Source organism: Camelus bactrianus, chromosome 8 (genome assembly GCF_048773025.1).
Source record: "Camelus bactrianus isolate YW-2024 breed Bactrian camel chromosome 8, ASM4877302v1, whole genome shotgun sequence".
In the NCBI taxonomy this organism is placed as follows: Eukaryota; Metazoa; Chordata; class Mammalia; order Artiodactyla; family Camelidae; genus Camelus; species Camelus bactrianus.
The window spans coordinates 12,715,678-12,731,610 of NC_133546.1; the positions used below are offsets into that span (position 1 = coordinate 12,715,678).

A 15,933-nucleotide genomic window follows, 5' to 3' on the forward strand; every position below is an offset into this window, starting at 1 on the left:
TGATGATAGCAAATATATATCAAGATAGAAATAGTTTAGCCCCGTGTTTTTCTACAGTGAATAAATTAATGTCCCCCAAGTTAAAAGAAAATTAATTTCATTTATGTGAACAAACACATATGACATTAACATCTTAATTCGTGTACAAAAGCCTTTTATTTATTCCCTTCCATCAAGTGTCTCTCTTATGATTTAGGATTTTTTTTTTTTGCTTCTATTTTCCTCAATTAATCTACTAAATCTTAGTGTGAGAGAAGCAATGTTCATTTTAATGTGTCATTCTGGTGGGCTGATGTGTCTTACTTTTCAGTGACAAACTGTTGGGTACTTATTCTGCTTTTGAGAAACAACCTTAGCTCTAGAAAACATGACTTGAATCTGTTAATGAACTCAGGATCTGCTTCTTGCTGCTCCAAAGCCACTACTCGAGAGACAATTGTTGGTAGAAAAGAAAAGCTTGCTTTATTCAGGAAGCCAGCAACCTGGGGATAAGGCAGACTCATGTCCAAACGCCATCTTCCCACTACCCATCAAGGGGCAAGAGCTTTTAAAGAGGAGTTTCGGGATGTATAGGCAGAGGAAGGGGGCTACATGCAGAAAAGCACAGTCAGCTCTTAAAATCATCTTGAAATTGGTCATGTGGTGGTCTGACCAGTGTCATCTTGATTGGTTAAGTACAGTTAATCTTTAGTTCTAGGGTCAGCTTGTTGCTATTTCCTTGAGGCCAGTTCTTGGAATTGTGCAAGTTGGAGCAGCTTATATCATGGCTACAGTCTGGTCATCACGTAGTTAACTTCTTCCACCTGGTGGGGGTTTGAGTCTGCAAAACAGCTCAAAGGGTATGGCTCAGAATATTATCTGTAGCCCTTGAGGAGGGACTGAAGGTCCTTTACTTTGCTTAGTGGCTAACCTGTTACTATTTTTTCTTCTTTGCCTGTTCTCCTTTGCTTCTGTATTTTCTCATTTCTGTGATTAAATTTATTCTCTGACTAAAGGTTTTCCAAAGACAAGACGCACGCAGAGGATGTGGGGGAGGGGGCTCTGTCCCGGGAAGGACCCAGAGCTTCCTGCTCCATTACGAATCTACTTTCACATCTCTCTTTCTTTGCTTCTCTGTGAGAGCTTGGCTAGGAGTTGTGAAGTATGTGTAAGTCTTTCTATAAATAAGTCTTTTGACAGTGAAAAACCCAGAAAACAAACAGATAAATTGTTAAAATTTCTGGCATTCTGTATAGTCCACAAAGAATATTAATAAACATCACATTTACATCCCGCCCCCCGATGTCCCTGGGACATTCCCTGTGCTTGTTTGAAATTTTCTAACCATAGAGGTATTTTCATAATATATTGTAATGCAGTTGACTTACTTTAGATGGCAAGCAAACATCACTTTATGGTAGCCTGCGTCCATTCAAAATAAAAATAGTCTAAATTTTTTTAACCATTAAAGGGTTAATCTAGTTGTGCTTAGTTTTAAGCTCTTAAAACCCTACATGTTCAAAAGCAGGGAAGGATACAAATACTAACAAATCATTGCTTCTAGCAGTAACTCTGTTTTCCTTTGGACCATGTGCCTTTAAAATGTCTGAATGCAGTGCTGTGCAAGTGTCATGTGTGTTTAAAAGATGCCATAATTATTAGCTACGGCTCTTAGCACAGGGCCTTATGGACAGGCACCCGGGCTCCTGTACAGGGTAAAAGCCTGTGATGGGCACCCAGCCGCACGTGGATGTGGCAGCTCTGTCGAATTGCTGAGTGCATTGACTCATCCGTGCAGGCTGCAAATTATGCTTTTAGCCTCCTGTGAACATGTTTCCTCATTTTTTTATTTTTTTAAAATTGTATCTTAGGATCTGCTTCAAAACACAGATGCCCACAAAAGAGCATTCCATGAAATCTACCGGACCAGGTCTGTTAACGGGATCCCAGTGCCAGCCGATCAATTAGAGGACCTGGCCGAGAGGTAAGAGAATGTCTGGTTTTAAATGAAGTGTCTGTAAAACGCTCGGTGGATGCTTTTTTTTTTTTTTCCTCATTTCTTTCAATGGATTGATTTTTTTTTTTACAGAGACATTTACCTTTGGTATATAAAAATTGGGTTCCCATAACATATGCTAAGAATGCCGACCTTCTAATATGTTATTAGTTGAAAATAATAAACCTGCATGTACCCACAGCCTGCAAATCACAGAAATGGTTTCTTCAGAGGCTGTATTTTTATTCAGTACTGTGAGGAACATTATGTAATATTGCAAAAACAGCTTATAAAAGAAACAGATGAGAGATATCTTGGCAGGAGAAAGAACTAAATCAAAGACTTCAATCAGTCATATTTTGCTTTTAAACCCAGAGCTAGAATCAAATCAGATCTCCTGACAGTGACTGGTCAGCCAGAGTTTAGAAGACCTTGTGCCTGCATTTTATTTAATGCTGACATGTAACAGGTTAAGTAAGCCCCGTTCTGTTACTATTAGTTACCTTCTGTAAATTCTCGGTGTTTTGTTTCTAGGTTTCATTTTGTGTCCTCCACGTCAGAGCTACACTTAATGAAAATGGAATTTCTAGAATTAAAGTACCGTCTGCTCTCACTGCTGGTTCTTGCAGAGTCAAAGCTGAAGTCTTGGATCATCAAGTATGGGAGGAGAGACTCAGTAGAGCTGCTTCTGCAAAACTACATCGTAAGTCTCCCTGGTGCTCTGACGGAGAGATCAGAGAACCCCCAGATTTAGCATCTGATACCTACCAGTTTATTAGACGCTGTTAGTTTTATCTCGAATTTTAAAACATTAAGGTACCAGTGTGTTAAATGGGTTCGACGTTAAGTTTGTGAGCTTTTTGCGACACTGAAATATACACTTAGATTCTTTGGAGATAAAGGTTTTGCTGCATTAATCATATTGAACCATTGTGATTGGCTTTATTTTATTGCTTAAAAAAAAAGTTTTTGCATTGCATACCCACCACTGATTCTGAGCTCACCACTAAACCTGAGTTAAATTACTTAAGGATTATCTTCATGTTTCTAAAATCCAGTCATGGGTAATTTAAAACAATTCTCAATTGTTCACATGGGGACTATTTTTTTTTTTTTTAGATTAGGTCAAGCATGCCTTTTTTTAATGGTCATTCCCTGAGCTTCACTACTTCCTGCGTGCACCCAGGAAAAGCAAAATTTTGCCTGTGAATCTCTGTATCAATTTGTTTTCCAAAGATTGTCTCATATTTGGGGCTATTGGTATAGAGAATCCTGTATTTACATAGAACAGTAGCTCTGAATTAGCAAAGGAAGTAGGTTGTTCTGTAACTAACAATGTCCATTTACAAGTAATCAGAGAATTATAATTATTACAGGCAGTTTATTCCTCTTAGTTAAACATGCCCCCCTCAGTTTATTAGCAACACAAATTTGCTTGCAAAATTAATATTAAAAGGGCATCTCAGTCCTGTAACTGTTCCATTTGTTTAATCACAAGTTCTAAATAATAAATTAATAAATTTAAAATATAAGCCCATTTCTAACCTGTTTCAGTGTCTCTGTAACTGGCATGACTGAGTATTTATTGAAACCTTATCTTTACTGAAGCATCCTAGAACCGTAATATATTTTAATTTTATTTTCTAAGTGCTAAATGAACAACATGCATTTGGAAAAAAAAAAGATTTAACAGGTTTCCAATAGGATGTTTCTCTAGATTTACTACAATTTTCTAGGAACTATTTGTCAAAAAATGTGAAATCTGTTACATGTTCCCTTATTCATTTTGCATGATCTTAGAAAGTAATGAGAAACCTAATCTTTTTAAGTTTAGGCAGTGGCATTAATTCTGCAAATACTAAATTCAGATATGCATTTATATTTTCAGGTTTAGTCATGTCAAGTGATACGAGTGAGCGCAGTGGGTAATTGTTCAGGATCCGTCTTTGTTCTAGCTATTTAAGGACAGCCAATTAGATTGAAACGCCTAATGGGGACTGTTCCACCAGGTTAATGTTCCAACACAAAGATGTTGATAATTCTCTTTGAACTTCTCAAATAAAGGATCTGTAAGTAGAGAATCATTATTAGTGATTAAAAAATCAGTACTTTCTGCCTATTTCATAAAGAGACTTCCACTGAGCTGCTAATTTTAAACTGTTTCCCAACGTAACTCTCCAAATTGTTTGTAAAATTGATCATTGCTCAACAAATATAGCAGATTTTAATGAACATTTCCTAATATTCTCATCCCTTGGTGAAATACCTATTTATCACCTGTGCTTCTATTCCCAAAAAGGGGTTGAATATATTTATTGTTTAATAGTTTTAGTAACTATGGGATATTGGTGTTTCCCATGTGCCAGGAGTTTTACATATGTTACCTTCTGTCTCAATGACAACCCCACAGGCTGGGTATTTTCACACTGTTTCACTGAGGAAACGGAGCCTTTGAACGCTCCAGGTGGCACAGTCAGTAAGAAGTGGAGTCTGGATTTGAATCCACATCTTTCTGAATCAAAAGCCCTCGAAGTACTGAACTTTACTCTCAAACACAATTGCCTGGGGAAAGTTTTTTGTTTTTCATTTTTTTTAAACTGAAAAGACCAAATTATCAAAATGATCACTTGTAGCTCCGTGAACTAAATAATGTCGTTCATACAAATATGAGTGCCATTTCATGCTGGTCTCTAGCTGACAGTATTTTATACTTCCCTACTAGGCTGCTAGTTACCATTGGTTCTGTTCCAGGCAGCATGGTGTTGGGGCAGGGTGGGGTAAGGTGGGGGGGGGTTATTGAAGCCTGGCCACCAGTCGCATAGAAATATGTCGAATCATGGCTCAGATACTCACTACCCACATGACCTTACAAATAATGTCTAGAAGACTTAATCTTTCCCAGATTTTTTAATAATAACAACAATAGAACAATAGGGATTTTTCTAAGAAACAATGACTGATACATACTGTTTTCTATTTCACACCCCAAGAGCTGCTCTCATTCTTTTGGAGTTTGCAGGAAAATCATTCTCTTTAGAACAGGCTATTTCAAAGTGCATGAAGACATTGAAATAAAATCACAAAATCAGTTTCTTAAATGCAATCCTTTCCTTGGTTTCTAAAAAAAAAAAAAATATTATAATGAGCCATATGCTGCTACATCATCAAATAAGCAAAGTAATATTTGGGATGTAAGGGTTCCATAATTATCTCTTTCTTAGTTTGAGTTCTCAATTCAATCTTACTCATCTGCAAAAAAAGATACATTTTTTTAAGGGTTAGAGAATTAGAGAATGTGCTTCCTCCTTGCCACTTACAAGAAGAAGTGCTAAGTCCTCAAGGAATTCTTGGAAAAGACTTCCCAAATCCTTGCTGATTAATTTAGGCCACATGCTCCTGGTAAGAGATTGCAAACTGTAACGTCAATCAGAAGATAATTGGTTTGGTTCTTGCTGTCGGAATTGTTCTTGACATAACCATGTTAGTTAACTCGTGCTTCAGTTTTACAATGGAAGGAATAGGACAACATTTCATTCTTTCACATAAGAGAAAAGAAGAGCTCTTGGAAGTGTAGACTGTCTGAATGCAGCACCAGTCATGTGAACGTTTGTTCTATTATTTGTAATGACTTTATTAATGTAAATAGGCAGTTCTGATGAAATGACTTCTCAAAGTTGATTTTTTTAAATCTTAAATTGTCTGGTTTAGCCCCCTTTGAGTGAAATTGAGCTTTTTACTTATCATACCCATATTTATCTTTCAAAGTAGAAATTTAGTCTCTTCCACTAATACTTTAAATTTTGTAACATAAAGAGATATCTTATTTTTCTTGACATGCCACCAACTTTGAAAGTCCTTTGACCAACATGGCTTATTTGTTGAACTTGAAAGAAATAAAATAATCCTGTCCTTGTTATTTTAAATATACACTTGTGCTTATTTTTGCCTACTTCTGACTCTGTCTAGATAGCTCACAGCAGAAAGGAGATTTAGTGGTCCTCCTACAAAAGTGATTCTAATAGACAAATAATTTGTGTTACTAAATGGAATTACTCAGGACTCAGAAAAAAGGCAAAAATAAATGAAACAATTAAAAGTTAACAAGCAAGGTTTCTTCCTTCAAAAATTAATTACTGAGTTTTCCTCATAGGAAAGCTCAGAAATACTTAAATGAATTTCTACAACATTTATAATATTCTGAAGACATTCTTTCCCCCCACCGCCCCTCTGGACCAAAAATGAAGCTACAAATAACTCTTCTTTCTTGTTCATTTATAATGAATTTGTAAACCTCTCTAGCAAAAGAATAGGTAAATCCAGTAGAGACACTATTTTCCATTTCTTTGACACTTAGAACAATTGTTTTTCTCATTAGCTTCTTGAAATTTGTGTCCAAACTAAATAAAGACTATGTTTTAAAATTTTGCCAAATATATGTATCTCTCCAATTTCTTACAGTGTCTTGAACATGAAGTGTAATTTTCCATTTTTGATCAAATCATGGCCTGATAATTTGTTAAGTTATTCAAAATTTAAATTGTAGTAAATCATTCTTTCCCCAATTGGGGAGCAGGCAGAGGTTAAGGGAATGGGACATAAGGCTAAATAATGAATTAACCAGACCACTATAGACTTACTTTACTCTCATCCAAAAATAATAAAGTCTTTTAAGGTTATTGGATAAAGTACTTATCAGGGAACCCCTCATTCCAGGGAATCCATAGCTTTCTCTACTCATTATATCCTTAAAGAATAGTTAATATATAAGTAAATGCAAACATAAAATGATATGAAATGCATTACATATGTAATTTTTAATGTAATCTTGAAATACGATAAACATCTATCAGTAGAATCTAGGGACGTCTAGAAATTGCTGTATGAATAGTTTTGCATCTGCACACAAGCATTTTGCATCTCCGCATTAAGCATTCATCAGCATACTATTCAGGACTTCAGCTGGTTTTTGAAGGCTAATTTTGCGTTTTATACCAGTGGCACTTACCAAGTATTTTCTTGAGTTCAAATCATAGGAACTAATTATGCTGTTAAAAGAAATTAAGGAGTCTTTGGTAATATGCCGTTACCTATAATTGCATTAATTTTCCACTTTAGAGAAATGGGAAAATTTTTTGAAACAAAAAATTATTTCATATTGCCTGAAGTTAACAATTATAAAATTTACCTGAGGATTTTTTTGGTCTCTTCTCAATTTTATAGCATCCATTTGCTTATAGTAACTGTTACATATGTAAATTGCATACAGACACAGATATAGACATGTCTTATCTTTAGGTTTTCTACTCGGTAATAGAAATATGAGTGCGTGGATAACATGGATGGAATGTATGATTGTTTAGCATTTTTCTACTTGTAAACATTTTTGCATTTACTTTTTACTTTAAGAAAGTGTTCATGCATTGTGCCATTTATTTATAACCTGAAATTCCTCAGAGCCATCATTCACCAGACTACTGTTCAAAGAGCAACAGAATCCCACAGCTAAAACACAGTGGGAAACTTTAAAATGTTCTTCCAAATTTAGTGCTTTCTAAAAGTTAAAGCCAGGTTCTCCGGAGAAACTTCTGTCTCTTTTATAAACAAACCCTTGGGTGGAGAAGATATATAAATAATACTTCCTCAGTCTGGGGGTGAAATAGAATTAAAAGTGTGGAATTAAGTTATATCCTCAGAATAATCAGTTTACTTACGGCTGTTGAATTAATTTGATATTTTTAAGAGGAGTGAGTTTGGTAAATTTGGGTAACATAGCCACATACCTATACTGAAAATTGACTTTGGCATTGCTATGCAAGCCAGTGTTGGTTATCGTCTAACCATTCCTTGTTTTTCTAGTCTTTCATAGAAAACAGCAAGTTCTTTGAACAATATGAAGTGACATACCAGATCTTGAAACAGACAGCCGAGATGTATGTCAAAGCCGATGGCTCAGGTAAAACACCAGACAGAGCTGGTTGCAGCATTGAATACAGTAGAATTTAGAACCTACAGGTTTCTGTATGATCAAATCAGGTTTTTTTTCTCTCTACAAAATCTCCTTGTGACCATACCATTGGCCTGGGCGGCACATGTTGTATTCAGTCCACTTGACTTTGTGCAGTGCCTGACCTGCATGATCGTTCTCCTCTGTGTGTGTGGGTGGGTGGGTGTGTTCGTGTCTGTATGCCTAGTCTTCTAAAAGAGGGGAAAAGAAGCATTCATTTTCTAAATTGTCATTTTCAAACCTATTTTGAATTCTGAGGAATAAAGGTTAGAAATGACTAGCTTGAGTATTATAATAAGGTAAATGAAAACTTAAGTTAGTGTAAGTAAAATACATTTGTTTCAGTTTGGAGATATGTCTGTCATATGTGCTGAAGATGAACTATAGCATTTGTGATTGATGCTAAGTATGTGTCTGTTTGAGTGCACATGAAATGCAAAAAATGTCATATTTCATCCCATTTATCAGGAAGTTTAGCTGTATCATCCTTAATCTTTATAAGAAACCTGTGGATAAGATATAACATATTCCCAACATTGGCTGAATGTAATTCTAACATTATATCTATTACATTTATATAATCTAGAGAATTATAAATGCACACCAGCAGATAGACTCTAGAAAAAAGGTTTGGTGTATTTAAAATGTAAAATAAGGATTATAATTGGTTCGTGTTTTAGTGGAGGAAGCTGAGAATGTGATGAAATTCATGAATGAAACCACTGCTCAGTGGAGGAACCTCTCAGTAGAAGTCAGGAGTGTGCGGAGCATGCTGGAAGAAGTCATTGCTAACTGGGACCGATACGGCAATACTGTGGCTAGTCTTCAGGCTTGGCTGGAGGATGCTGAGAAAATGCTAAATCAGTCAGAACATGCCAAGAAGGTAAGACTGCTTCTTACAAAAGGAAATTAGCACAGGTGGATTTAGAAATAAGAAACTCTCACAGCCAGGTTCTCTAGGGAGGGTTATAGATTTGCAAATATGTCACAAAAAAATCCTGACTTTGCCTGAAAAGCTGTATTTTCAGGTTAGTAAATTATTTTAGACCAAGAAATATACTGCTTTATAAAAGTTATGTTAAAACAGTGCCTGACTTTTGCATTCAGAAGAGCAGTAACTGATGGAGTGGCAGCCAAGCCCCATGCGCAACAGAGGGCGCTATACACACAGGAAGGTCTGTACTTGAAGGGGCACGTCCAGGGAACATCCTCTGAATTTCCTAATTTAAGAGAGGATGAAAACAACTTTAGCTAACGTAGTACTCAACCTGTGTGCTGGCGCACAGCAGCTCAACAAATAGGTCACCACGTTTTTATCTATTTCTATTTTTTTTTTTTTAATTTTTATCAACTCCTATTTAAGGGTCTTATTCTGGATAGGAGTGATTTATTTTCCTCCGGTTACAGATGTCTATGTTTTTGAAAGAGTTACTGTTTTACTTTAATATCACTTACATTAAAATATCCCATGGAATGGACTGCTTTCCCTATATATACTTCTTAACGGGAGCCTGACATTTTCCCAGGGAAAAACAACTTACATGTAAAAGATATTAAAAGACCAGATTCCCACTGAGAAGTAGAACTTACATTAGAATTCCTGCTTGTCATACAAGACTAGTTCTTCTGTTATTTTGTTATACAAATAGATGTATAATTTTATGTTTTTCCATTCTGTATTTCATATAGATTAAATATTCTCATGTAGCTGAGCAACTTTAACCCATACAGATTTTTGCTTTTCTAGTTAGACTGGCAGTGCCCTGGTAGATGGCAGATGTGTTCATTTCATCCAGGGGACTGTAACCACCAGAAACAGAAGTGTCCTCGTTGATTTATGCAGGAAGCCCTCCCACACATGGCTTATGACTGAATTATCTTTGGCATCCTTGGTTTTTACTGTGGTGTATATGTGTATGTATGTGCATGCACACATGCATTTAACTCGAAATCAGGTGGCTGCTGTTTCATTGCCAAGAGTGTAAATAAGAAAGGATTCCATTGTATTAAGTATTCTTGGCTGAGATTTTTAATTTTTAAAAATTTTCCTTCAGTGGTGTATCTCCATGATTTGGGGGTTGGTAATTAGGTTTATTTATTTGTTTTTAGAGGAGGTACTGGGGATTGAACCCAGGACCTCATGCGTGCTAAGCATGTGCCATGCTACTTGAGCTATCCCCTCTCCCCTCCATGATTGTTAATTATTTTCATGTGCTATATTCAGATTTTAAAATCAAAAGTAACAGGTCAAAAGTATGTTTAAAATTTTTTAAGAAAGCTATGTATTTCCCAAAAGTATTTTGTGTTGTATGTGACTCTCACTAGCCTGAAGACTGTGTACAAGTCCCTGACACTCAATAGACATTCAGCTCTTTCGTCTGTAAAACAGGAAGAACAGAAAATGGTCATGGTGTTTTGCTTTGTCTTCAGCAAACGCTGTGGCATGGATGTTCTTCTGAAAAGACACTCAGTTGTTCTAGTTCACATCTTTGAATTTCTTTATCACAGAATTGCATTTGGAAAGAGATTAGGATTTACCTTAAAATTTGCACAAGTTTTAGAACAAAGCTATTTCTCTTAGTCTGGTTACTTTCATATAATTTATTAACCTGGGGATTATGGCTTACAATAGTGTACATTATTTATTGTTTAGGATTTTTTTCGAAATTTGCCTCATTGGATACAGCAGCACGCCGCCATGAACGATGCTGGCAATTTTCTGATTGAGACATGTGACGAGATGGTTTCCCGCGATCTTAAACAGCAGTTACTGCTGCTAAACGGGCGGTGGAGGGAGTTGTTTATGGAAGTCAAGCAAGTATGTTTTTCAAATCTATATGCCTAGAACATGCATGTGTCATAAATGTTGTGATAAACAGTCTGGTTAGAGACTATTCCATTGTTATGGCATGGGCTTATTAAGGTAGAGTACAGCTGTGTTTAGAACTGTTAGGTTTATATTTGGTCCTTTAGTCTTTCCCATTTATAATGGAACATGACAGAAATGTATAGTTTGACTAAGGATTATATTGACATATGGGCCTGACTTATGGAATGATTCATGCTTCAAGTCGTAATTCTTCGCTTCTACGCCAGTTCCTTTATTCTTTTCACAGTAATTGGACTAACTTCAAGTGTATCTAAAATTAGATCAGGAATTAAAGTCTTGCTTACCAACTCACAATGCCAGAGAGTACAAAGAAGTGAAGGTTGCAGGCTCCCCGAGTCCTGGCTGAATGATTTTCTGTGTTGCCCCCGCTCCCCGTTCTTAACAGTATGCCCGAGCCGACGAGATGGACAGAATGAAGAAGGAGTACACAGATTGTGTTACTGCCCTGTCTGACTTTGCAACTGAAGCCCACAGGAAACTCTCTGAGCCACTGGAAGTCTCTTTTATTAACGTGAAGTTATTAGTTCAAGACTTGGAGGTGAGCTGGTTTTCTGGAACACAAAAGTGGAAAGCCCATTCTATTATAAAAAGGAAGATCCGTGAAGTTACTCAGGTCACTGCAAAAGCTGTTTCTGTGTCTCCTTGACATCATTTTGACATGTGTGCACTTCCTGACTTGCACCTCTCATAAGAAAATCTATTTGAATTGTTTAAAGATGTGTTTTTACCATAGAGTAACTTCAAAACAGTCTTTTGATTCAGAGATTTTTTTTCTTCTCTACAACCAAACGATAAAGTACTAGGGGAAAACAGATATCTGTTTATAACACCTCTACATAAATGCCCCTGACGGTAAAGGATTTACTAAGTGAATCATGCTATTTATATACTTTAACGCCCTGCAGCTCTCAAAAAAATGAAGTAGCAGAAGAATATTGAATGATATGGAAATTCTTTCTAATATGTTATTAAGTAGAACAAGCAAAAAGTAGTATCATCCCTTTTTTTGTAAAAATACAAAATGAAAGTGAACATACACAGGGAAAAATATTAATGATGTAATGGTGAAATGTTGGCTCTGGTGTAAGAAGACTGCATTAAATTTTCTTTAACTTATTATCTCTAATTTATAAATTTCTCCAATTATGATATGCTGCCTTTTTTAAGAAAACGGAAGTTGTTTAACTTTTAAAATGGGAGGAATTGCCCCAAATTTGCCTGATACAATGTTCACATACTACATTATCATACATACGTCAAAAATGTAAAGATTACTTCAGCTTATCTTTATGTTAACTTAAGGATTTATGGTTACACATGTATTTCTATGGCATCACTAATCTATAATATATTAATAGTGAAGGAAAGCGAAAGCTAGAATCTCCAAAAGTTGATTATGAATATAGAGTTTTATTCCGTGCATGTTGATGTGTGTCCAGCCTTCTGTAGAATCTTGAAATTAAGAGAAAATGTATCATGTGGTAACATAGCTGTTTCAATGATTCATGTAGGATATTGAGCAGAGGGTGCCTGTGATGGACGCTCAGTATAAGATAATTACAAAGACAGCACATCTCATTACCAAAGAGAGCTCCCAAGAAGAAGCGAACGAAATGTTTGCAACCATGTCCAGGCTCAGAGAGCAGCTAAGCAAGGTGGGAAGACACTTTAAAGCATGACACTCTGTGCGGGGCCAGCACGGCCGTCAGCTTGCCTGACCCCTCCTCTGTCACTGGGGCAAATCATTTCCGTGTTAACAGGTCGTGTTTTTATGTCTCATGGGGATTCTTGATCTAGTAACTTTGTCATGAGTTTTAAAAATGAAACTATGGAGCTGATACCAAGCGTTACCTCTGTTAATTTAAAACTATCAATGGCTGTATGTTTGTAGATAGGCCTCTTCTTGAGGGGGGACAGTTAAAAGTGATAAGACAAAACAGGAGACAGGGAGAGAGTAGGAGAGGAGGAGGAGGGAAAGATCAAATATTTAAATGAGAAAGAATTCCCAAATATCCTTTTATTGAGATGTATTTGACATACCTCCACTCTAAGATTATTTATGCAATTTTTTGCTTGCCTTGCCACAAAGCAGTGACAATCCTCCCCTCTTCATCTCACAGAGTTCACCTTGGACTTTAGATACATTTAGGACACGTCTGTGCAAGGATCTGCATGAATATCAAGCACTAGCCATAAGCTTTTTCTGTTCTATTGAGGGATTTTTCTTAAGTGCTTTGGAAGTTCCACTGGGATTTTTTTATCCATTTCAGGTTAAATTTTATGAAGATGATACTGTTTGAAAAGCCCACTTAGATCGGGTAATTAATATCAATTAAAAGAAAGGAGTGATTATATAAGTGACTAAAAAAACTTCATAATGGCAAATTGGAAAACAAAAGAAAAGAAAGCAGAAAGTCCTGTTTATTGGGAGAGGAAAAGTCGAAAGAGAGTAGCCGATATGAAATCAGCAGTGGAGAATTAAGGAAAAAGAGGAATAAATGAGATAGGTAACAACAGGAAAAATCACGGTCATGAAAAAAAAAAAGAACATTTTGTCAAACTGGTATATATCAGATGTTAATTTTAAATTCTTTCAAACATTCAAGCTGAGGTTATTTACGAAGATTGGGTACAATTCGTAGTCAACATTATCAATTGGAAAACCTGCAAGCAGCTTTTAGAGCCCTGTCTTGGGCTGGCACATTTCAGCTGAGGTCAGGTTTAGCAGTTTAGGGCGACCTCTGGGAAAGCAAATTACTCCTTTAGACACATGTTAAGTTATCAGGCTTTCTTCACTGCTGCGTTAGATGTAGCATCTTGATAAGTTTTCTGTTGTGTCCAGGGATGATTTATAAAGCACACTGATTTTTATACACGTCAGCGGATTCTCATCATTTTGTTCAGTGATTCTAGCAGAGCCTTGGGGCAGTAGAAAGACAGTTGATTTCCTTGGATGATTTTCTCCTTCAGGCAGTGAATTCAGGAGCATGGGAATCGTTATAATGTAAGGAAAAAAAAAAAAAGGTCTATTAACAAGTACTTAATTTCCTCTCCTTGGTTTCCAAAAGTATTAATGATACTTTGGGAGCAACTTGAAGTAAAATGAGGGGGACAGGAAGGTCTTAGAGGATTGTATGAGGTCCTGGATCCCAATATAAATTTGACAAGGTTGAGACTTTGTGGAGATCTCCATCTCCAAGAGCTCATCGTGAGGATAAAGAAAATGCAGGTGTATAAACTAACATTTCTTAAAAGGCAAATGACAGATGAGGGCTGGGCCAGTTCAGACTAGGGAGACATCTTCTAATGTGGGTGGGAACCTTTGTGAATAAATTTGTATATGACCTGAGCGCTTGGGATGAGGGTGAAGTCAATAAGCGGGAAGTAGCCAAGCATGGAGCCCGGGGGAGGAAGGAAGGCACGGGAGCCGTCTGGGAAGAGTGAGTCAACAAGTTTGTAAGTTTGTCTGGAGTTAAGGGTTCAAGTAGTAGGGTTCTTGAAAATAAAGTTAAAAGGTACAGGTTGGTCTAGATAATTCCTGACTGTCTTAGGTCGGATTTTGAGGCCAAATTGAGGATGGTTGCAGAGTTTGTGAAGTAGAGTTTGACACCATCTGACTCACTCCCATCATTTCTATGAAAAAGTGCTATCCAGATGGATGATGTCGATGATTTTTCATGAGAAAACTCTGTAACATTTATTTGTCTCAGTGGTATAGTAGTACTTTTTTTAAACATCAAAATTTAACAGTGCCCGGGAAATATTTAAGAATGTCTTTGGAGATCTGTAAGCACAAAATGACCCTATCCTGAAGAAAATGCTATGAATAATGCCCTGAGCTGGTGGTACTTAATGGCCTTTCATGGAATTTTTTCTTTGTGTTTTTAAAGGTCAAAGACTGTTACTCTCCACTCCTTTATGAGTCTCAACAGCTGTTGATACCATTGGAGGAATTAGAAAAACAGATGACAGCCTTTTATGACTCACTTGGGAAAATCAATGAAATTTTAACAGTTCTTGAGCACGAGGCACAATCCAGCTCTCTTTTTAAAGAGAAACATCAGGTAAGGAAAATTGCCCTTCAGGATCCGTAGTTAATTCAAAGCATGTGTAATAAGACTGAGGTACCTGTAGTGATAGAAATTCAGTGACAGGACAAGAAACATTTTTCTAGAGTAGTCCTGGCAACTCAAAACAAAAATGCATGTCTTGTCAATGATGAAAACCCTATCTACCACAGATAAAGTAAAACTCTTGTATCTATAGGTACAGATATGTAAGTATTCATATAGATAAAAGTTTTTCAGATAGGTTTTAAATTGTATATATTTACATATATACAGAAATAAATAATTGCATTTCATTTTTATCAAGTGTCTATCATCTGTGTCGTATGAGATCTTGCCTCTAGGACTTGGCCTGTTTACATGACCAGAAAACTCTAGAAATGTATTTGGGGCAATGATGATTTTTCTCCTTCCCATTTTTAGTAAGCAGATGTGTGTGCAGAGCAGCCTCCTCCTGAATGTTGCAGTTAATTGGCTTATTTGGTTGGTTTATTATAAATGAACCTATGCATCAGAGGAGGGTGAAAGTAATGGGCAAAAGGTTTGCCACTTGTGTTCGTGGAAATAGATTTGCAGGAGGAAGGGAGCTTCATTTAGCAGAAAGAGCAGAGAGTATCTAACGTGAGTCAGACAGGTGTTCAGACCTGACAGGGCAGATTGCAAAGCCTTGGTTAGCTTTCTTCCCTCGCCTTAAAATGGAGGTGGAAGTACCTTTGTCCAGAACTTGTTGTGGAGATTTCATTGGATTTTCTATAATGTGATGAACTCATAGCACTGCATAATATTTACTCCATAACTGATAGCAACCAGTATTTTATTATTATTACTATTATTATTATTATTATTATTATTATTATTATTATTATTATTATTATTATTATTATTATTAATGGTAAGGTCATAATGATTATACCACCAAACCCTTTTCTGAGGGATTCCCATTGTATTGGATAAACATTATTTTTCATTTTGAAGTCATAGTGCCATTTCTTGAGTT

The 15,933-nt window shown here is 36.3% G+C and overlaps 1 protein-coding gene across 3 annotated transcripts in view; it reads left to right on the forward strand.

The window, feature by feature from the left end:
* SYNE1 (spectrin repeat containing nuclear envelope protein 1) overlaps positions 1–15,933 on the forward strand; it is a 427,410-nt gene that overhangs the window by 128,801 nt on the left and 282,676 nt on the right. For all 3 annotated transcript variants that reach the window (XM_074368141.1, XM_074368140.1, XM_074368142.1), the window contains 8 exons: positions 1,851–1,963; positions 2,510–2,678; positions 7,832–7,928; positions 8,660–8,862; positions 10,633–10,797; positions 11,255–11,407; positions 12,381–12,524; positions 14,760–14,933. In XM_074368141.1, the coding sequence (XP_074224242.1) occupies positions 1,851–1,963; positions 2,510–2,678; positions 7,832–7,928; positions 8,660–8,862; positions 10,633–10,797; positions 11,255–11,407; positions 12,381–12,524; positions 14,760–14,933 (1,218 nt within the window). The remainder of the gene's footprint in view (positions 1–1,850; positions 1,964–2,509; positions 2,679–7,831; positions 7,929–8,659; positions 8,863–10,632; positions 10,798–11,254; positions 11,408–12,380; positions 12,525–14,759; positions 14,934–15,933) is intronic.